This window comes from Myotis lucifugus, unplaced genomic scaffold, assembly GCF_000147115.1.
Source record: "Myotis lucifugus unplaced genomic scaffold, Myoluc2.0 scaffold_410, whole genome shotgun sequence".
In the NCBI taxonomy this organism is placed as follows: domain Eukaryota; kingdom Metazoa; phylum Chordata; class Mammalia; order Chiroptera; family Vespertilionidae; genus Myotis; species Myotis lucifugus.
The window spans coordinates 38,974-62,239 of NW_005871458.1; the positions used below are offsets into that span (position 1 = coordinate 38,974).

Sequence of the window (23,266 nt, forward strand, 5' to 3'; positions counted from 1 at the left end):
AGAGAGAACTTATTTTTGAAAAAAATGCTGGGCCCCCTATTTTTTTTTTTCGAGGGGGTTTTTCTGGGGGGCGATTTATTTCAGGAGGTCTTGATTTTTTTTGTTCCACCCAACAAAAAAAAAACACGGAGGGGGAAGCAAAACTAAAAGGGTTAAGGTCTTTTTGTGTGCAAAAAAAAAGGGACAAAAACAATTTCTTCTTTTTTCCCGAAAAGACAGGGTTTTCCAAAAGGCGGCCCCCTTAAAATTACCCCCGGAATCTTTTTAAAATCCTGATTTCTGGGCCTCATCCTCCCGGAAATTCTGTTTCTTTGTTATAGGGTGGGGCCACAACATTAGTAACAAAGAAACAGAATTTCCGGAGGATGAGGCCCAGAAATCAGGATTTTAAAAAGATTCCCAGGTGATTTTAATGTGCAGCCAAGTTTGAGAACCACTGACCTAGAGGAATCTGAGGAAGAATTATTTTGACCTTAAATTTCACACAAATAAATGACTTGAATATTTTTCCAATCCCAGTTTTGTTTTTGTTTCTATCCTTGGAAAAAGACTCCAAAATATTCCTCACAGATGATCTTCAAAGTACTGAACATACTCGCTGAAAAAAAAATTAAGTGCATCAAAGATTATTTTAAGCAAATGTCTCCATTTGAATGAATTAAGCAGGCGTTCACCACAAGATTTCTTCAAAGGCATTATCGTTGATATCAGAGAAATTTTGCAAGGTAAAAATGTCCCCCTAATTTGATTTTCCTTGGGAGAGTCACATCTTGTCTTTGGTTTCAAATTACAAGTCATTATAGTCAAAATTTATTCTCCTACTCTCCTGGGAGATCCCTTTGAAGTCCTTGTAACTGTGTCAGGTACAGGATCTGGGGCAAGGTACTTGGTCATGTATGAATTATTTTGTCCTGGTCTTATTTATTTCTAAAAACTCTCAATAACTAGTAAAGAAGAAAGCCACTGAGAGAGCACATGAAGTCACATTCACAATAAAAAGAAGGAGGAGGAGGAGGAGGAATGAAAGAAAGAAAGAAAGCAAGAGTACCATTTTCTGCTTCTTCAAAGAAGAATGACAGTCTGCCCCTCGCCTCCACCCTTCCAGCTTCACTCCTCCCTCCCTGGGCTTCTCTCCCTGTCTCCAGCAGCTCCAATATCTTCTCCCTGTTTTTGCAGAACGTGTTAGCTCTTCCTGGAATTTGGGGGGGAATGGGCCTGATTGTCTTAGGAGCGCATGAGAAAGCTCACTTATGACAGTGAATTCTGTGGTCTTATCTCTATTTATTTTACTGCTGACTTCTTAAGATGAACTGTACCTTTTTCCTTGCAGTTGGAACCCATTAAAGAAGCACACTTTATCTTTCTCTAATATCTTCTACTTCATAAGTCCAAATGCCATGTCTTTTGCTTCTAAGGGTGCTGTAAGTACTGCCTATCGTGTAAGAGAGGAAGTGACAACCCTGGGACTAGCCTGTCCTCACGGGCAGGGGGATGTTATTGTCCATGGCACTAATGAAAAGCAGACTGACTTCTAGTCCGTTTTATTGTTGTTAAATTCTCTACAGACAGTAGCCTCTCTTCCAACCTGCCCTCGGGGCAGGGCGCTCCCGGAAGCCCCCTTGCTCACAGTGACAGGTGCCAGAAGCTGTGCCGTGTGTTGGTCCTCACAGCAGTCCCGTGAGATGGTGCGATTATCCTCCTCATGTTACAGACGGGAGCGTGGAGATAGCCCCGTAACTAACATAGCCCCGGCTTACTATTCTGTGTTCTTGGGTGAGCATGCAATGACACATGAAGTTCTAGCATCCACATGAAGTTCTAGCATCCATTGCTCCACTGGAATTTTTAAATGGCTTTTGTTGATTTTGCCACCTGCTTCACTATTCCTTCCAGATGGGAGGTTTTCCTTGTCAGGAACAGGTATTTCCAAAGGCAAATTGCAGTGAGATGAGTTCTCATGAGCAATGCTTCATACATGCTGGATGGTGCCAGCATTTCTTATTCCACTTTGTTGTAGCGGCTCCTCTGTTTCCTTAAAATCCCATGGAAGCACAGGCCCATGTGTCCCCATCCCTAGTGTCCCCTCTGAGGGCACCGATGCCAAGGCCCCTCCTTGTATGAGCAAATGGCACCCCTTCTGACTCAGCCTTCCTACTGCAGGAGAACAGGGACGGCGGGGGTGTGGTCAGCTGCAAGTCTAGCCCCTTTTGTGGTGGGGGCCAGCCTGGTGTCCGGGTAAGCCCAGTGAGGCCAGCCCCAGCTGGGGCTTCCCCAGGGGCCAGGTTGTCCAGCAACTTTCATGGATTGGGAGGCCTGTGGCCAAACCGCGTTTACCCGGTCCCTGGTGTTTGGGGGCTGCAGTCCATCTGTGCTGCCCATGCCTGGAGGTGCTCAGGGCTCACGACAATGGATGCCCCCAAGGAAGGGTACTGGGCCTCTGCTCCTGCCCTTATGTCCCTCTGGGCCTTCGCAGGGGTTGCCCAGCCCACCGGGCTAAACCTGGTGGAGTGGCAACCGGGGACTCCCCAGGGGTGGAGTCACAGCCTCAGTGCCCCCACTGTCCCCTCCTCTGCCTTCCAGGCCCTGGCCCCATTTCGGCTGATTTATTGTTTTTCCTGTAAATGAACCATACTTTCCTGTTTCTTTGTATGCCATGTCACTTTTTTTTTTGTTAAAAACTGGACATTTGAATCTAATTATGTGGTCATTCTGTAAATCAGATTCTTCCCCCTTCCTCAGGGTTTGCTGGCTTTTGTCATTGTATTTGTTTATTGTTTTTATTTTCTTAATTGTTGTAGGCTTTGCCGCGGCCCCTGAGGTGTAAACTTAAGGTCTTCTCGGGTCTTTTCTGAGTTTTTTCTTGGGCACACGGGGTCACTTTCTAATTTTCCCTGTTGTTTTTTTTTAAATGTAGTTTTTATGCAACTGTTTTGGAATCTTCAGTGTCTGCCTCCCAAATGAGGAAAAGGAGAAGGGGTATGTGTGAAAAAAGGGCCCCAGCCCTTTAAATCTCCTGGAAGGGCCTTCAGCTGGAGGGCGAAAGGCTTGCATCAAGAAGTAGCAATCAGCCATCAGAGCACAGATTCCTCATACAGTGGGGCCTTGACTTACGAGTTTAATTTGTTCCAAGACCGAGCTCGTTAAGGAGCTTGTTAAGGAGCTCGTTAACTCAACTCAATGCAAAAAAATCGGCGGAGAGACAGCTGGTATCTCAAAAAACTCGTTAGTCGGGACACTCGTAAGTCAAGGCCCCACTGTATTTAAAAGTCAGGGTCCTTTTTGCCCACCGGAGTTCCTGAAAGCTGTGTGCAAGCTCTTCTAGGAACATGTGCACATATGGCTGCTACAGAGCTGGTGGGGGGGGGGAGGGTGGTGGTGGGGAAATAGTATGGGTACCTGCTACTGTGTTAAAGGCTGAAACTGACCAAATTAACCACAACTTACCCTCCAAACCTTCCCCTGTAAGTTTCAAGCTTTCAATGGAATCCAAAGGTTCAAAATAGTTAGATCAGACAGATCCTAGCAAGGCCATTGTCTAGGTGTGGAGACAGGTTCCTGGTGCTTCCTACCCTGCCATCTTCCCAGAATCCTCTAAACTGCATTTCTTTTCTGTAAAATGATGCTGATGTTTGGGGTATCCTTCTACCCTACATGAATGGTTTTAAACATTTTTCCAGTGAGGAAAAAGCTTTTTAAAACAAAATGTTTAGAGGAGAGGAGACAAGATGGCAGCAGAATAGGCAGATGCGTCCCAAGGCTTGTCCTGGAGCAAATAGAATGAGCAGCTGAAACGAATAAAATCCACCCCGAATTGGCAGAGGAGACTCAGCTGGTGAGACAGTTTGCAGCCGGGAAGGGCAGAGTTCCCCTGGAAAGGTAAAAACCAGGGATCTGGGCAGGAAAGTTTGCCAGATCTCTGAGCCCAGAGGGTCAGAGGAAAACCGCACGGCACCCAGCCGCGTCCCTTGGGACAGGCACAGCCCCTGACTGGGGAAAGGAGATCCGCAGGACTGTTGGCCCCGGGGGGTTTGAGATCTGGGCTCCATAATTACGGAGGACTGAGCCCAGAGGGGGCAGCCTGAAGCCCTGACCAGACCACGCAGTGCCGGTAAGAGAGGAGCTCACAGAGACTCAGTCTTCTCCTTTCTGCGGCCGGCGTTTGTTTGTTTGTTTTCACTGAACCCTGTTCATAGTACATTTCGGATACACTCACCCGTGCTGAGGAGCGGGAGAAGGTACGGACGAGTGGAATCTGGGGAGAGGCTGGGGAGAGAAGGGGGTCCAGGAGAGGTGGCAGCAAGTTGAGTGCTAACTCACGCCTGAGCCCAGGACCTGGGCAGCCATTTTCTCCTGAAGATATTAACCCCTCCCTCCAGTCTCCAGGCAAGGAATACAGCCACACCCAGATTCCACCCTGAATGGTACGAAGGATTAAAAAAATCTGATTAGTCCCTGGGAGTTAACAGGGTCTGGCCTATAGAGAGGCCTTCAGTCCCAGCAACAGAAGAAAAAAAAAAAAAGAAAAGAAAACAAAGTGTTTAAGCCCTGGCTGGGTGGCTTAGTTGGCTGGAGCATTGTCCTGTGCAGCAAAAGGTTGTGGGTTCGATCCCCTTGTAGGGGGTACGTGCAGGAAGCAACTGTTGGATGTTTTTCTCTCTCTCCCCTCCCTCCCCCCGCCTCTCTCTCTAAAATCAATACAAACATATCCTTGGGTGAAGATCTTTTTAAAAAGTGTTTAATGGAAAACAGTTCACAAAAATGGATTTAATGGAGGCATTCTGGTTGAAGTTGGGCGGAGAAGTTCATAATAAAGGACGGGCTCCATCTCCATCCAACCCAAACCTGCTTCTTTCTAAGTCTGAGTCATGTGTTCAGCACCCCTGGTTCACCTCAGAACATTATTTGAAAGTTATTGTATCAAGTGGTTTATAAAAGTTATCTCTAGCTGACTAAGTGTAATAGGTGACAGTGCCTCAGAGCCCAGAATCTGTATTTAGATTGTTCAAATCCTACCTCTAACATATATCAGTGATGTTAACTTTGACCACTTAAGCTCTTTGGCCCTTCGTTTCCTCGTGTACAAAATGGAGGTTAACAGTAGTACTGGCATATAGAATCTTGTAAGGACTTAATGAAATAATTTATGTAAACCATGTGGTTGAAGATAGATAATTTGCTAAATTTTGTTGGAATTTTTGTTGGAGGGGATATTGGTGTGTAATTTTATTTACTTGTAATATTCTTGACAGATTTGATCCAGGCTGGCATTATGAAGAGTGTTGGAAAAGTTCCTTCCTCTTTATATTATTAAAGTTTCTGTTCAGATTGGTGCTATATCTTCCTTTAATGTTTTATAGGTTTCCCAGTAAAGCCATTTGGGCCTGCAGGGGGTTTTATAAGATCACAAATTCATTTTATTTAACAGGATATAGGGTTAATAATAAAGGAAAATTATAACAATAGAATGAAAGTTCTATTGGGGTACTTCTATTTTGTCTCATCAATTGGCAAAGAATCCAGATGAATAATTCAGATGGCTGGTTTTATACCCTAAGACTTCCACAGACCTGTTCTGAGTCAATGTGACATGTAACTTCAATAGATGGATGGATGGATAGATAGATAGGTAGGTAGATAGATAAATATCTGAAGAAATTGGCATGGAATATGCCTAAGAAAAAGGCAAAAACTTAATCACCTAATTCTTATCAACAAATTATGAAATGAGAAGCAGCAATATTTATACAGAGTTCAAAACAAAAATAATTCAGCAATAGATTCTACAATCAAGAATCTTATAATTTTGCTGAGCTGGTATGAGATATACAAATGAAGTAACCAGAGAATGATGGTTGAGCCTGACAGTGGCCTTGGAGACAGAGTAGTTGGAGGAAGAGATAATAAACTGATGTATGTTCTTTATCTTTAAAAAACCATGTGGATTGCGTTGAATAGTTATCAATCCTTAGAGCAGCAGTTCTCAACCTGTGGGTCGTGACCCCTTTGGGGGTCGAACGACCCTTTCACAGGGGTCGCCTAAGACCATCGGAAAACACATATATAATTACATATTGTTTTTGTGATTAATCACTATGCTTTAATTATGTTCAATTTGTAACAATGAAATTGGGGGTCACCACAACATGAGGAACTGTATTAAAGGGTCACGGCATTAGGAAGGTTGAGAACCTCTGCCTTAGAGCCTTCACTATGGAGGACTCCTACTAGTCACTTTAAGACTTCAGAGCTGCCCTGGCCTGGAGGCTGGGTTGGATGGAGCATGGACCCATACACGATAAAGGCTGGAGGGCTCAATTCCCAGTCAGGGCACCTCTGTATGTATGGGAGGCAACCGATCCATGTTTCTCTCTCCATGTTTCGATCCCCTGTAGGGGCACATGTGGGAAGCAACTAATGGATATTTCTCTCCCCCCCCCCTTCCTCTCTCTCTCTAAAATCAATAAAAATATATCCTCAGATGAGGATTTAAAAAATATATATATATATTTCCCCCCCCTTGATTTCAGAGAGGGAGAGGGAGAGATAAAAACATCAATGATGAGAGAGAATCATTAACTGGCTGCCTCCTGCGCACCCCCTACCGGGGATGGAGCCCACAATCTACGCATGTGCCCTTGACAGAATTGAACCTGGGACCCTTCAGTCTGCAGGCCGATGCTCTATCCACTGAGCCAAACCAGCTAGGGTGACACAGAAATGTTTCAAATTTTCCTTTGCCATTTTATTTAAAAAAATAAGAATTCACAACTATTTGATAGAATTAGCATCACTCTTTAATAGATGAGGGAAGTGAAGCACATGTCAGCTAAAAAATTGCCCAAGGTCATATTGTGATTTGTCCTGGGATTAGATTGTTTCTAAATTCCATGCTTTTTCCAATACTTTATGTTGTCATCCTACCTCCTCTAATTTGATATATTCTTTTCTGTTTCCCTTTAAGTAAAAATGATTCATAGAGAAAATCTGTGACTGTCATTGAAAATCTATAAAATACCAGTTAAAGTTTGAAAAACTTTAAAAAAAAAACTTGATGTAAAACTTAGATAATAGCAAAAAATATATTATAAATACAGAGTGTCCCAAAAAAATGTATACAAATTTTGAATAATTATAAAGGTAGTGTTTATTAAAATACATCTCACTTTCAAATGTAATAGAATCTATAGACATAGTTTATACAGTTTTTGGGACACCCTGTGTAGAAGGAAACATATTTTTGTATGATTCTCAGCCTCCAAAGGAAATTTTTTTAAATTTCAAACTTTGAAATAATTGCAGCTTCTAAGGTCTACAGAATATATTTTTTCAAGTTGATTTCTTACAAGGACAATATATTTGGATGCACAAATTCTGGTATTTTAGTTAAAATAAAAAAGAAACTTTCTAAAAACAAATCTGTTTCATTCCCATTATTTTCAAAGATAAACCTTTTTTTTTTTTTACAAATAAAAATTGGCTTTCAAATTTCTGATTCTGAAAGAGAAAAGATGCCATCTAGTGAGCTAAACACACATTAATATTGGGGAAACACTGCTTTCAGACAATAAAGTCAGATAAAATTACAGTTTTTAAGCCCTAGCTGTTTGGCTCAGTGGATAGAGCATTGCCCTGTAGACTGAAGGGTCCCAGGTTCAATTCTAACCAAGGGCATATGCCTGGGTTGTGGGCTCAATCCCCCCGTTGGGGGCATGATTCTCTCTCATTATTGATGTTTCTATCTCCCTCTCCCTTCCTCTCTGAAATCAATAAAAAAATATTTTTAAAAAGAGTTTCTAATAGCCTTACTTATAAACTTAACACAGCTGATGTTTCATGAAAATAGTTAATTGCAATGAAGTCACTATACCTTCATCATTTTGTATCTTTCTCTGTGTTTCATTCTAGTAAATGTCTTATCTGCTCAACTAGATGTACACTTCTGAGAAACAGGCTTCTCTGTTGTTCCTTTTCATGTCCTGAAAATACCTGATGTAAAATTACGGCAAGAACATAAGCATTTCATAAATTTTTGAATCAATAATTTGCTTCTTTATAAGTAACTCACATAAGGTATGCCATTAGGAAGTAGTAGAAGGATTTTCTGAGTCCTATACCATTACTCTTTGACCACATATGTTGTATTGGTTCACAGGAATTCAAGGAAGAAATGGAAAACGCATATAATTTATTTGTGTTTTTGTCTAATATGTTATTTTTTCTCTATGAAAGTTTTCTACACCTTCAGAATTAATTATATATTCCCACCTTTGTTTTCCAGTAAGTGTAGTACTTAACTATTACATATTCTGTGTATAATTAGTCTGTACGTTAGGATGGTACAAAGATAATTTTTGCTGTATCTGCAATAAGACAGGTTCACATAAGGCATTATTTCGTGTTTGCAGTAACTTGGAATTCTGGAGCAGTGGTTCTCCAGAGTACATCAGAACCCTGAGGGCTGGTTAAACCCCACACTGCTGGGCTCTGCCTCAGACATTCTGATCTGTCAGGCCAGGGGGTGGGGTGGGGGATTAATAATTAGCATTTCTAACACCTTCTCTGGGGATGTCTGATGCTTCTAGGCTGGAGACTACAGTGTGACAAACATTGCACTAGAGAAATGCCAGAGGTTTTTGTGACTTATAGACCACAAATCGCATGGTCGCATTAATATCTTTACAAACACAAAATGCCAAATGCAATATATTCTATGCTTTATTTTACACTTTTCTGATTATTAAAATTTAAACAGAGGTGTTTGTTTAAAAAAAAAAGAAAGAAAAAAAGAAAGGAAGGAAGGGAAAAGAGAGAAAAAAAGGAAAAAGGAAAGAAAGCAGTGGCAAAGTAAATGCTGGGAGTGGATGGGGGCCCTGTCCTAGGAAGGGCTGCACACATTTGCAGGGCACATCAGCAGAGTGGCCTGTGGAGCTGGACCCAGTGAAGACAGCAGTTAAGCCAGGACTCGGGGAGTCCCGAGACTTGGGCACCCAATGGATCTTCTTCCTGCTCTACCCCAATCCGGGCTGCACTGGATTGAAACAGGGCCAAACATCCCCACCGTGCACCGCCATGCCTCTTCCTTCAGAATCTTCGGGCCTGTGCACCCTGCTCTCCACACATACGTGCACTCCTTCACACACTCATCTAGCACGTGGGCACATGCAGACACATTCACACACTCACAGACAGTACTTCTGATTTTAGGCTCCATCATGGCCTCAGGGTCCAACACGAGGGTCAAATGTATGGGAGTCTCCTTAGCAGATGGACAAAGGGCCACTGTCGAGACAGGGAGACCTAAGGACCCAGCCAGGGAGGAACTGCATTCTGTACCCCATTGGTGGGAGGGAGCATTCTATTGACTAACTGGAGCTGCTGGTCTCATTAGGAAGGTCCCGATGCTAGTTCTGAAATGCCGTCCAGCTCTGCTTCGCTCCTCAATAACCAGCTGATAAGAAAGCACAGGGCTAGGAGGCCAGTCCCTAGGAGGTCCCCTACCCCTGTGAGGTAGGGGATACAGTGGCTGTCAGGATCCAGCGACTGGTGCCACGTCAGCCGAGTCATCACTTCTGCCAGGTACAGCAGGATTGTCACCTGTCATAATAACAAGCAGCAAAAAGACAACGACAAGTCAGAAACACTAGCAGATTTCAAGGGCAGACACCAAGGTGGACATGTCAACCCCAGGTAGGCCCCTTCCACAAGCTTCTCTTGGGCTCTGGCGCCCAGCTATGAGCTGGTGCAGGGGCCAAAGAGCCCACCCTCTTCCACTCTTGCCTAGCATCCCTCCCTGTGGTTGGACCCCACTCCTGGCATATTGAAGTGCCAGACAGACCTGCTGCTGATCACTAGCCTTGACTTTCTCTGATGTACCAGCTCCACTCAACATCCTTGGAACCTTAGACACAAATCTTGCTGGGACTTCAATATGGGTTTTCTGGAGGCCCACTCATGGGCAGCTTTGTATGGTTGGCTTTTCCTGGAGGTGCCAAGGGGTCCACACAGCACTGGTCAGGTCTCAGGGCTTCTCAGTCCCTAGCTGCAGGCTGACCACAGCTCCTTTCCTGCTGTTGCTCAGGACAGTTTCTCAGACTGCTTCAGGGTCAGGCACATGCTGAGACCGCAAATGCCATAACTCAAGATCTGAAAATGCTAGCCCCTTAAAAACTGCCCACCAGTGCTCTGACTGGTTTGGCTCAGTGGATAGAGCGTCGGCCTGTGGACTGAAGGGTCCCAGGTTCAATTCCGGTCAAGGGCATGTACCTTGGTTGCGGGCACATCCCCAGTGAGGAGTGGGCAGGAGGCAGCTGATCGATGTCTCTCTCTCATCGATGTTTTTGACTCTCTATCCCTCTCCCTTCCTCTCTGTAAAAATAATCAATTTTATATATATATATATATATATATATATATATATATATATCTTTTTAATAGACAAACATGGTAATTGACTGTCCTTCGCTATGCCCCCCCATTGGCTAATCAGCTCGATATGCAAATTACCCAACAAAGATGGTGGCTAATTTGCATACTGCAGGCAGGGCGGGGCCAGTGCCAGCCACCATCCGGGCCCCTGTGTGCCGCCTAAGCCCCGCCCCCAGCCGGGACCCCCCCCCCCCGGGCAGCGGGGCTTGGTGGAGTGAATGAGCCGCCTAAGCCCCACCCCCAGCCGAGACCCCCATGAGCGGCCCTGGGCAGCGGGGCTTGGTGGAGTGAATGAGCCGCCTAAGCCCCACCCCCAGCCGAGACCCCCGTGAGCGGCCCTGGGCAGCGGGGCTTGGTGGAGTGAATGAGCCGCCTAAGCCCCACCCCCAGCCGAGACCCCCATGAGCGGCCCTGGGCAGCGGGGCTTGGTGGAGTGAATGAGCCGCCTAAGCCCCGCCCCCAGCCGAGACCCCCGTGAGCGGCCCTGGGCAGCGGGGCTTGGCGGAGCGAACAAGCTGCCTAAGCCCCGCGGGACCCCTGTGTGTGGCCCTGGGCAGGCGGGGCTTGGTGGTGCGATAGGCCCGAGGAAGTCCTATTCTTGCAGGAATCCTCCTGCAATGGGCTTCTAGTACATATATATAAATTGCCCACCAGTGCCCGTAGTAATCCCTGCAGAGTCCCCAGGCCCAGCAGGACATCAGCCAGCTATAGTCTTGGCAGAAAGTCTTTGATATCCTTATCATCATCCAGCTCTGACTAAAGTCCACAAGTGCCTTTTAGCAACACCCCCGCAGGGTCTGGTCCCTGCCCATCCCGTCTCTAATGAGTGACGCATAAGGCCCAGCTCATCAGCTGGACCTGTTCACCGGCTTGCTTCAGGGCAACATGCGGCATTTTCAGGGATGGCTCCTCTGATCCGCTGGTGAGGAGTGTGGGTGAGTTGTATACAGTATGGACCGTGTCTTGTGAAGGGTGGAGTAACGAGTGTGCCATGTGGAGGGTGGCCTCTGAGTGTGCCATGTGGAGTGTGCCATGTGGAGGGTGCAGCATGCAGTGTCTAGTGAGGAGTGAGGGATGGCCTCTGGGTCTGGATCATGCCCTTGAGCTTGAACAAGTTAACCTGACTCTTGGAAGATGGGGACTGTGCCCTGCATGTCCAGGACCCCCAACTCCACCTTCTCAGCATCTTTCCCAGGACAGGGAACCACCACTGAACGCTCCTTTGCTGCTGCTACCATCGTCCTTACCTGGATCAGGCCTGCTAGCAGATAGAACGCCACAAAGATCTTGCTGTTTGGAACCGAAGGGCCTTCCACCAGGTAGATAACATAGAAGAAAATCAGATGGCCTGGAATCACCAGAAAGAGCAGAACTCGGGCTGACATGGAATTAATTTCTGGAAGAAACAGAACCAATGAGGTTGTATGACCTGCTTGACACGTGACAGTCTCTAGTGGGGCATCCACATTCATTCAGCTACTTCCTGAAGGTGCCAAAGAGTAGTTCACACAGCCCTGGTGGATTATGTGGCAGGCATATTTCTGCAGATGGGGAATATAGCCCTATCCATTCATTCATGGAGCTGGCATTTTAGGGAAGATAGAAAAATTGGAATCGAATAGCAGAAACAAATAGGAAAGGTGATTTCAAATTGTGACAAGTACTAGGAAGAAAATATGGTAGAGTATTTTCAGGGTACGGTCAGGGTAATATGGTAGAGAATGAGTGTCTATTAGTGGGAATGAGCTACAGAAATTGGAAGCTCTCTCAAGGAGATGACATTTAGGCTGAGATCTGAATCTGGGGGAGAAGATTCTGGCTAGAGGAAAGAGAATGTGCAAGGGGCTTAAGGTGGAAAGCTTGGGAGTGTTGAAAAACTAGTGATCTTTAGCGATTGGGGAGGGCAGTGCCCTCATGGGGCCTTCAGCACATTGGTGAGGTCTGAGTGATTCCCACTCTTTTGAGGAGCCAGTGCTCCATGAGTCTGAGACTGCAAGCAGTGTGATTTACCCTGCCCTTCTCTTTAAAACTATAACATGTGACTATGAGGGACAACTCACACACAAAGGGTGTCAATGAAAAGTAAGCCTCCATTTGCTTATGAGTTGATATAATGTATTTTATCAACTTAATAAGGAAAAGGAAGGAAAGTCATATGTAGCTTGGAAACTGGAAAATCTACTATTAAATAATATGTAGAGAGAATGAAACCATAGAAAAGCAACAAAATCTATTCATGATGAAAAATCAGATAAGGTTATATTCTTTAAAAAAAAAAACTTAAAAAGGAGGCGGCAAAATAATTATTATTGGAAAGTGACATAAAACTCAAGAAAATTTATAGAAAGCTACATAAAGAATTCAGGAGAACCAAGATGGCAGTGTAGGTAAATGCTTGTACTCTGGCCTCCCACAACCACATCAGAATTACAACTAAAATACAGAACCACCGTCATTCAGAACCACCTGAGAGTTGGCTGAATGAAGTCCTACAACTAGAGAAGTAAAGAAGAAAGTACACCAAGACTGGCAGGAGGGGTGGAGGCGCAGAACCTGCTGGACCGGCGCCCATGTGTGCTGTGTTTTTAATCGGGAGGGAGATTGTCTCTGCAGAGTCCTGTCCTCCCCCTCCCCCATCCCTCCTCCCCCAGGAGCAAGGGGTCTCAACCCCCAGCCCAGGCTACCAGAGCTGGGAAGAGAAGTCCCGGTAACTTCAGGCTGTAAAAACCAGTGGGGATTGTGGCTGAGAGACCCAGAGGCTGCTGGAGGGTGGCGCCATACCTCTGAGTTCCAGCACCGAGTGACTCTGGGGGGCCCAGACACATACGAAGAGGAACTGGACTGCCTGGCATTGGGGCAGGAACTCAGGGGCGGCTTTCTCCCAGACAGGGGTGCTCACAAGAGTCATGGTTCCTGTGCTGGGACCTCTCCCCCGTCGCAGGGCTGACTGGCAGCCATATCTGAGTCTCAATCAGCCTGGAGCACACTGTTTGCTCCACTCTGGGGATTCCCTGAGACCCTGCCCCATCCAATTTGCAGCCCCATCCAAGCTGTTTGCAGCAGCTTTTCCATATGACAATCTGTGCTGAGGTCAGCACTGGTCTTAGCCATCATTGCTACAAACACGAGGTTCCAATGACATTAATTTTTACTTGTTTAAAGCAACGGCCCCATGGCCTCTGAAAAACCTGAGACCCACCTGAAGTGCAGAAAGTGGAACACGGGTTAGGCCAGAACTTTTTCATCCAGAGGGGTAGGACCCCAGGTGTGCTCCACATGTGCAGGTAGGTGGAGATCCGGCTGGTCTGAATGGCTACCAGATTGCCACCAACACCTGTGAGGAGAAAAAGAACCTGGTTTCCCCTTCTTTATGCCAGTCTCTGAGTTCTGTTCCTTATGCTAACGTCCCTTTCTCCAGGAAGTCTTCCGATTCAACACCTGATCTCTTTTCCTTCTTTCCCATTTGACCTCAGATCTCGTTTAGCACCAAACGAGGGTGTCCTGGACCTCATGAATGAGGCATCAAGGCAGTACCTGTATCACCTTGACAGCTCTTAAGGTGAAGGAAGTGTTGCAAAGTAGGTCCCGATACATATTTATTGGGTAGAGGGAGTGTGAAAGGGAAGGAGGGAGAGTGAAAGAGGGAGGAAAGTCAATAGAGAGGTCAATGAGAGGTCTCTTGATACGCCACTAAAGCCATAGGAAGTGACAGGAACCAGAGAACAGACTAGAATACCTGAGAAAACAAAAGGGAACTTTCTCACCTCAGGTAGGAAGGACAGGAAAGAGAACAATGGTAAGAGCAGTAAGGGAGGAGAGATGATCATATGATGGCGGAGCTGGGACTTCCACGGCAGCTGATAGTGTCCAGCTCTGCCAGGGGCAGAGGGCCCAGTGACACGGGCCATGCTAAAAGAGGGAGGAGGGTCAGTGGGGCTGAATTTGGGGCTGGCAGAGAACAGGGCCCACGAGGGTGACCGTCACCTTTTGAGGTGGAGTCGGGTCACCCCATCCTATTTCCTCAGCTCCACAGGGAACAATCTCCTACTGGACCTCACGTGTCCCCGTGATCTCCAGGGGCAAAGACCAACTGCCTCGGGCTTCCAGACGATGCCGACAATGGTCAGTGGGCAGAGGGTGGCTACAGATCTACTTTGCCTGGCCCACACATAATTTTAAAAATAACCCAAATTAATTGGCAGCATTTACAAATTGGGCCTTTAATCCAGATTCCCAGCTTCTCCTAACAAGTCAGCTCAGGCAACTCCAGACCTCAGTTCCTACCAGGTAGCAAGTGGCCAGAGCGGAGCAGGCCCTACTTCCTTCAGTCCGGGAACACGGGCCCTGCTCCCCATCTCTCCTCACTGCCTAGCTGTTGTCTTACCTGCTTAACTCAGTCAAACTGCTTGCTTGGCCCCTATAGGTATCCGAGTTGATGCCATCCACCGCTATCTTCCCAGGCCTATGGCTTTCTGGGCCTGACTTGGCTGTTGCTGTCCTCATGTATAATGGCCAGCCCTTGTGCTGGGAATAGACCCTGTTGGACTCTGTCGAGGTGCAGACCTACGGGTGGCTACTGACATTCAAGGAACACAGGCCTGAGTTCCCACGGAAATGTGCGTCTTGTGGGGAGGCTGGCCCAAGGACCCTGCAGCCTGTTTCTGAAGTCCCAGAAAGCCACAGCCTGGGCATCAAGCAAGCTGTGCAAAAAGTCATCATGGCTGGTTGCTCCCCTGACCACTGGTCCCATGACAGAGCTTTATCAGAAACCAGACACATACCAAGCTTTGGTTAAAAGAGGGCTCCTCGCGCAAATACCCACAGGGCCTAAGCCTAGAAGGTGAATCAGTGAAGGGTTGGGTAAAAGACAACAGGGAATGGAGGGGATTGAGGCAAACTGGACAACACAGGTCCTGTCTCAGTGGCAGCTGATTCCAGCCCTACCCCCAGTGTAAACCCAGCATTGTTACAGCCTCGCTTTCCAAGAAAACAGAAATCCAGATTTTTATGTGTAATGTCACCAGTGGATCTAAGTTAAAATAAAAGAAAAACCATGAGAGACCAACACTCCAGTTCTGAAGGTGTGAGAACCCGGGGTTGGATCCAGGGTGCCTTCAAGGCATGGAATTTAGCCTGTGGGGAAGCTCAGGTCTCAGTGGCCTGTGAGGAGCAGGGTGTGATCGGGTGGAGCAATGGGCATGGCTTCTCCCCTGAGGTCTCTTCTGTTAGGAAAACCAGCCTCGGTAGCCTCTGCCTGCCAGCTTCCTGCTCTGCCTCTGAAGGCCCGGGCTGGACCTCTGACGTCACAGCTGCCAGCCCCCACCACTTGGGGCTGCGGGGCCAACCCAGCCCAGGGTGCCAGGTGACAGGGATTGCCAATACCTACCACAGATGATGGGCGTGAATATGGCCATGCCTTTGTATGGCTCTTTAGAAATGGTTTTGTTCAAGATGAGCCCTCCGAAACTGGGGAGAGAGCAGACGGCAGTTAAATGACTAGAGTTTACGCTTGTAAGCGGCCTTGCAAACTGCCTTATCAGGCTGTCTTTTCAGCTTAGCAAACACTTTCCTTAGCCCTCTACAAGGTATCTGTTGCAGCCAGGCTGTCTCCACAGTGTGCCCTGCACCTCCCACATGCATTTTCATCTCTAGTCTAGTCTTCGCTGTTCTCGAAGTGTCTGCCCACTGAACACAAACAATAAGCTCCTTTCTGAGGCCTCTCGGCTCACTGGGCTCTGTCTTGTGACAGCCCCAGACCTGCAACTGAGCCGTTCCCTAGCAGAAAACGAACCTGCACGAGTGTCATCTCTGGCCTCTTGTTCTTGGAAGGTGCTGCAGCGAGACCTCGCTCCCACCAGCCCCTGTAGCTTAGCCAACACTGCCCCACCCAAGGGCCCTGAAGAAGTGCGATCATTTTGTGTAAGGAACCCAGGAGCAAAGATACCTACACTATAGCCTCTCTTCTCTGAGAGTCAAAGTTAGGAAAGCACATCAGAAAGCACTGGGGTGGCCCCCACAGGGTCTGCTAGCAGAAAGGGCCCTTGAGAATGGAGCTAGCTAGACGGTAGAAGACCTGGGCTCAGCTAAAGGCCCTGGCTCTAGAGGCACCAATCCCTCAGCCCTCTAGGTCCCACAGGCAGCCATGCTGTGGAAATGGGGTTTGCAGAGCCATTGCCCTGAGGCCAGATGAGACACTCCCTGCAGCTTAAGCAGGGGCCAGGCCAGGGAGAGCTGAGGCAGCAGGGGAAGGGGAGAGGCGGGATCCCACAGCGCCTGGACGGGGCAGGGAGCCATGGCACTCCGCACTCATCTGATGTTTCCAGGTTTGGCTCTTCCTGGCTCTCCGGTGCCCTGGCAAATGTAAACAGGGCTGCCTCTCAGAACAAACAAGTGTAGGGTTCTTGGTAAGAAAAAGAGAGGCAAAGAGTAAAGAGGTCTGACTCAACCAGCCGTGGAAATTAGTGAAGGAGCCGGTGCTGCAGTCCATGGCCACAGGGCAGTGAGCGCCCCCTCCTGGGGGTCCTTGGCTCTCAGGCCACTCTCTCGAACACAAAGACGGGGGATGGCACGGGGAAGGGGAGAGGGGAGAGACCCTCACTCATGCTCACCTGCTGATCACCATTGCCAGGATGATTGGGAACCACCCGAACTTTAGGATCTTCATGATGGGTGGGTTCTGCTTTGCAATGAGGACCCACACTGGGGTCAGGGCCATGAAGCCAATGCAGACCACGGGAGTCAGAAACCGACTGTCTGGGAAGAGAAAGAAGAAAAAAGGGGATGCATGCAGAGCCAGAGCACAGCATGGCGTGGTGGGCAGTGGCCTGGGTTGCAGAGATAAGAGGCGGGCTGAGAACTAAAGGCTCTAGAGGTGTGACGAGGCACTCCCGTCCTCATCAGTTTCAGGTGACTGTCCTACCACACCTCCCCAAGCATTTTCTCATCCTGTTAAGCAACTGGAAAAGCTCCTCTCTGTCCTCAGGTCCTGCCCCCTTTACTTTCACTTCTCGGGTTTTGCTATTTTCCTGACATAAATACCCTCCCCTGCCTCCTCCCACCCAGTGAGATCGAAGCAAGTGCCAAACAGTCCGGGAGACAGCAGCCTGCAGGGGCACCTGCTAGCAGGACACCTTTGCGTCTAGTCTCTGGAACTCTTCAGAAGCCTCGGCAGAGGTCCCACCTCCTATTCCCACAGCCCTGTGGTGAACGCTTCCATGCCCCTGCACGTGGCTGGTCTTCCCGACTACACCGCAGGGGAGCTAGTCCATGGCTCACACCTTGTCAGGGAAGATGTGTCTGCTATGTGCCAGGCCAGCGACCCACTCCCCACCCCTGCCCAGTGCACCCAAGATAAACTCAGTCCAACTGGAGAGATGGACAACGCAACAATGATGAGTCATGTGTTGAAACCCACTACTTCAGGAGGGTACAGCAGGGGCGAAGCGGACGGGTCTGGGGACACCTGTGACCCGTGTTAATTTTGCAAATCAAACAGGATCAACCCATACACAAATCTTATTCTAAATTCAGTTTGGCTTAAAAATAAAATGAGGTCATCTTATTATTAACTCTTCATTATCATGTACATGAACGTTGAGAATCTCCCAAGTCATTAAATAGTGTTGGTGGCAGGCAGTTCCCAGGGTAGCCAGGAGCCAGCCCAGAGCCGAGAAAGGCTCCCTGGGCCTGAACACCCGACAGCGGAAGTGTTTTTGTTGCTCTGCTTCCATTGCCAACACGTGATGAACACGGGGTGCTATCTCAAACGCTTGGGTGCGTGTTCCCACGAGGCGATGATAAGCCGGAGCTCCGCTGTGCGGCTCCTTTGTCTGGGGCATCTCCTCCCACCAACTGCCCCACATGCCCCGGCCTCCCCACCGTCTCATCACCACCCACTCTGTTCATTTATGCTGCCTGCCCCCGAGCACCCAGGGTCCTGACTGTGCCCAGAATCGACACTTACTAGATGCAAACAGCTGTGTGCAGCCATCTTAGCGAGACTGTGCCAGGCGGAAAGTAAAAAGTGTGACACTCAGAAGGGAGTGGTCAGCTGTGGACACCCGGAAGGGAAAACCCCTGGGCCTGGGTGACGCTGCCTGGCCACACTGCCCAGGGCCTGAGCAGACTCTGTTTTCATGCAGCCCTGGGGGACCTCTGGTGGAGTGAGGATCTGCTGCCACAAGACGTGCGAACTCCTCCCTCAGCTGCTGAGCAGGTTGCCAGGCCGGCTTCCCCTGGCTGGCACCTGCAGGGAGAGCATATGCTGCTGCTGCCCGTGGCGGACCTTCCTCCTCGGGACACTTCTCGGGCAGGTGACATGTGCCCAGCGTGGCTGCCTTCCCCAAGGAGGCACTGTCACTGCGCTGAGGTGGCCAGACCAGGCCCGGACCTCCCTGTCCTCCTCGCATGCCCTGGTCTAAGGTGGTAATTGACAACCTGTGTGCCCGCTCACACGGTTGGGAGAGCCGGGGAACTTGCTGGAGAGCACCTTGGTTTGTTCAGTGGCTTCAGGCTTTGTTTCAATAAAAGGAGGATCGCCGACTCCACCCCAGAGCCCGTAGGTTCCTTCCTGCAGTGCCCGATTTGGATGTTGTAGCTACATGCAAACCTTCCCGCTCAGCCTTGCTGGCAGTCCCTCCTCCTTGGGACCCCCTACCTTTGTATTTATAGAAGAAGCTGCTAATGAAAGCCAGAATGGACAGCGTGATAAGGTCTCCCAGGCTGGCTGCAATGGGTGTGGCGATGTTGTCTGGGTTGACCCCGAGCTTTCGAGCACCAATCACTATACAGACCATCAGCAGCCCTGCAGAGAGGAGAGAGGGGAGACTAAGGCTCAGGGAATGGACTGACCCTGAGGAGGCTCAGTTAGCAGCACAGGATGAGGAGGGGGTCAGGAGGCTGCTCGGGGGCTCCCTTCCCTCTATCAGCACACACCAGGCCACCCTGGCTGGGAGTGTCAGACTCCGCTTTGTGGCTCTCTGGCATGATGCCAAGGAGCAGCCGGGAGCTCAGATGACACACTCAAGCCCATTGGGGAGGTAGCAGCAGGTGGTTCTCGGGCTTCCAAACCACTTGGACTAGAGACGGGAAGCTCACAGGCCCTCACTGCAGGGAAAATACTCCAACTGCTCTGAGCAGTAGAGCCCCAGGGACCGAGCATCGCCTCCCATGCCTGCTGGGGTCCCTGGAGAAGCAAATGCCCAGGTGGAATCAGTCAGGTGAGCAGCTCAGAGGGAAATGGGAGGGTGGCGGAGCAGGGCGGCCCCTGCGGCAGGACAGAGGGAGAGGAGGGGCACATGCAGACTGCAGTGCAGTGCTGGGAGCAGGCAGGGCTGACAGGGGTCCTCAAGCCAAAGGCACGTGGGTGGGTCCATGTCTCTGGGGAACAGGCCCATCTCAGGGGCCCTGATGAGCCGCCACTGGGTGGAGTCAGCAGGTGGCCTCTCAGTGAGGGCTGATGGATTTTAGGGTGCAGCACTGAGGACCTGCACCGTAGCTGGAGACCTGAGGGGCACACCACCTCTCCAGGTCCTCCTTCCTCTTCTGAGGTGAATGTCACACGTGGACTTCTAGCCCCCATCTGCTCCTTAGGCCCTAATCCAACCGCATCTCATGTGGGTCTTTATGAAGACACTCGGTATCTTGGCTGTTGCTGTTTTAACACTTTACCCAGTGTCCTGTAATTCTAAAAATACTTAGAGTTACCATCTTAATGTCGTCTTAAAGCTGGGTTGACCCATGCTTTCAAGCCATAGTCTGTGCCCTATTTTGTGACCAGGTCTTAGCTACTTTATCTCTTTTGAAATATCAGTTCTAAGTGAATCCGAATTTGCATGGTTAAACTGGTGGTCTGGTGACAATCCCACCGGGACTATACACAGGGACACCGTCAGTTTGAGAGCACTGATTAAGAGCCACCACCACCTCCTGGCTTTATGGCAGTCATGTTGTGGTCACACTGTGAGACACCGGCAACTTTTCTGACCTTCCACACATCTTTGGGTGATCCTGATTACGTCCATGCAGCTGAGCTTCACCCCATCTCTGGGCCTCTGTTTTCTCATCTGTAAAATGGGGAGCTATGCCATTCTGTACAAGGCCTTACAGGAACAGGCCTTCTGAATCATTTGATTGTATTGTTTTCAGAGGAAACTTCATGCCAAGTATCTCCTGGGCTCTCTATTTCTCTATGCCAGGTTTGGCATACCCATCCTGCCTTTCCTTTGACCAGACTGAGTAATTGTGTCCCACCCCATGCACATGCACAGGCATGTGACCCGGTGCAAACATCCTGCCTGGGAAGCACAACTTGTGAATTTGCTCCTAGGCTTCTGCACTCTTACCTCCCCTCCCAATCATGGGCCCTAGTGCAGGAATGCAGCGGTTCCATCCATCAGCTGCCTGGTAGGAATAAAAATCACCAAATAACCCGCTGCATTAACTTACAGAGAGCTGAGCTCAAAGGTGTTTTGTGGGCAGTTAGATGGCTGGACAGAAGTGTAAATACAAATCCAATGTATAAAGTTATCACTTGTTCCTTGTTGCATTTGCACACATTGCGACATACCCATAGACATACAATCCACAAGAGAATCAGAATAAAGTCCATCCATTCAGCAAATATTTGGGAGCTGGTTATATGCCTGGGCCTGTTTTAAGTAACCACTGGGCTCTGTACTCACACTTAAATGCTTGTCCATATGCAAGGAAGTGAACAAGCATTTGAATAAATAAATCGGATACTAAAAACAAAGAGTGACTGTGGACAGGGCTACTCTAGAGAGCTGATCAGAGAAGAGGCATTGACACTTAATTGGAATTACCTGTCTGCTCCCATATTGATGTCTCACTCTGAACTAGAACATAAGCAGCACAAAACAGGATCCCTGGGAATTTTACTCTCGAGTGTATGCTCAGCACCGTAACAGTGCATGGCCAGCAGCAGACTCTCAGTAAACACTGAGTAACAATGAGTGGGTGACATTCTTTGGTGATTGCACAGCCAACTGGTTCTCCACTAACATGTGTGGGCTCCAAGGTCAGGGTTACGTCTGCCAGTACCTCCGGCTTTCCGCCTTCCGTAGACACGTAGGAAGCGTCTTGTGGCAGGCGGCGTGATAGGAGCAGCAGATGGAAAAATAGGAGACGGAGGCCTCCTGCTCTGAGGAGCTGATGTTGTAGCAGGAAGGTGAGACAGAAAATGAACAGAGAAACAAGATCCTTTCAGATTTTCCCACGTGTTCCAAAGGGAAACGGCATGGTACAGTAGAACATGGTGACAGTGAAGAAGGGGCGAGGGAGGAGAACAGTACATGGGAGGGGTAGTCAGGAAATACCTCTCTAAAGAGATAAAATTTAAGCTAAAAACTGAGCCTTGCTCCTCCCCTGACTGCAGACAGCAGAGCAACACAAGCCCACACCCTAGCCATGCCTGAGAAATGGTTAAGGACTGAATGAATGAAAGAAGGAATGAACAGATGAATAGACGAATGTCTACAGAGCCACAGGCCAGTTCTTTAAACAAGCGGAGGGAAGAAGCGGAGTTAGCAGCTCCCCCGGCACACACACCCTTCCCAGGATGGGGCTCACTGCCCGCTTCCCCACAAGGTGGGTCATGACCTGGCAGGATGCCCAAGGCCCCACCAGTAGTGTTTTGGAACTGAAAGCACTAAGAGCTGAGAGTGGGGCATGGGGGCCAGGCGGGAGGAGGAAGGTGCTGGGGTTGGGGCACAGCTCACCTAGGGCAAGGGCCGCGAGGAAGGCGGTGATGACACTGCTGGCACACAGCAACTCCACCTTCGCAAAGTCCAACTCCCCCCGAGACACGGCTCCCAGCAGCAGGGCAACCAAAGCAGCCAGGAGCCCCACGACGGTGGCCTGCACCTGTCGGGCAGGAATCAGAAACGTGAGGAAGGGTCCTCTGAACCCTTGCTTCTCTCATTCTCTCAGTTTTCTCTGATCAACCTCCCTAGCTGTCAGGAAAATTTTAAATGAAACCGTAACTTGAAGACATCTTATTTATTTGTAACTGCTGTTGGTCCTCCTCTATTAAAAGATAAGCGCTGTCTTATTCTCTGCTGGGATCCTCAGCTTGAGAAGAGAGGCTGAATCTCAGCCCTCATCTGTGCTCACCAAATAAACGGATGCATGAATCTATGGATGGATGGGATACACTATTTTTAGCCATCAGACTAGGTAAGCTTAAAATTTGAAAGGTTGATAATATAAAATACTTCTGGAGGGAAATGGTCTCATACATTGATGGTGGTAAAATTGGTACAGGGATTTTGGAGGAAAATTTAGATGTACATTACCCATGTACCTAATGATCAAGCATTTTCCAGGAAGACAATTGTACCTATGTGCAAAGAACCATGTAATGATAATAATATTTGGAGCTGCTACTTACTGAGTGCTTACCATTTGCTATTGTAAGAGATTTTCATTCATTAAGTTGTTAAGAGAAAAGTACAAATTACAGAATTACATGTATACTGTAAGATTTTTTTGTTGCTGTTAATCCTCACCTGAGGATATTTTTTCCATTGATATTGAGGGAATAGAAGGGAGGGAGAGAGAGAGAAACATTGATGTGAGAGAGACACATCGATTGGTTGCCTCCTGTACACACCCCAACCAGAGCCTGGGATCAAACCTGCAAAGCAGGTACATGCCTTTGACCAGAGAATGAAACCCTTGAGCCTCTGGTGCATGGGCCAATGCTCTAACCACTGAATCACATCAGCCAGGGCTACAGTATAATATGTTTTATGCTTAAAAATTCAGAAAATTGTTATCATACATGTCTATGGCATATATATATAGAGGCCCGGCGCACAAA

General features: G+C 48.3%; 1 protein-coding gene across 3 annotated transcripts in view; it reads right to left on the bottom strand.

Moving 5' to 3' along the window:
* Positions 1 to 8,692: 8,692 nt before the first annotated feature.
* Positions 8,693 to 23,266, bottom strand: part of SLC41A3 (solute carrier family 41 member 3) — a 35,872-nt gene continuing 21,298 nt past the window's right edge. For all 3 annotated transcript variants that reach the window (XM_014467708.2, XM_023743743.1, XM_023743742.1), the window contains 7 exons: positions 22,164 to 22,308; positions 19,082 to 19,228; positions 17,034 to 17,178; positions 15,812 to 15,891; positions 13,625 to 13,759; positions 11,673 to 11,821; positions 8,693 to 9,594 (listed from right to left, as the gene is read on the bottom strand). In XM_014467708.2, the coding sequence (XP_014323194.1) occupies positions 9,385 to 9,594; positions 11,673 to 11,821; positions 13,625 to 13,759; positions 15,812 to 15,891; positions 17,034 to 17,178; positions 19,082 to 19,228; positions 22,164 to 22,308 (1,011 nt within the window). In that variant the 3' untranslated portion in view covers positions 8,693 to 9,384. The remainder of the gene's footprint in view (positions 9,595 to 11,672; positions 11,822 to 13,624; positions 13,760 to 15,811; positions 15,892 to 17,033; positions 17,179 to 19,081; positions 19,229 to 22,163; positions 22,309 to 23,266) is intronic.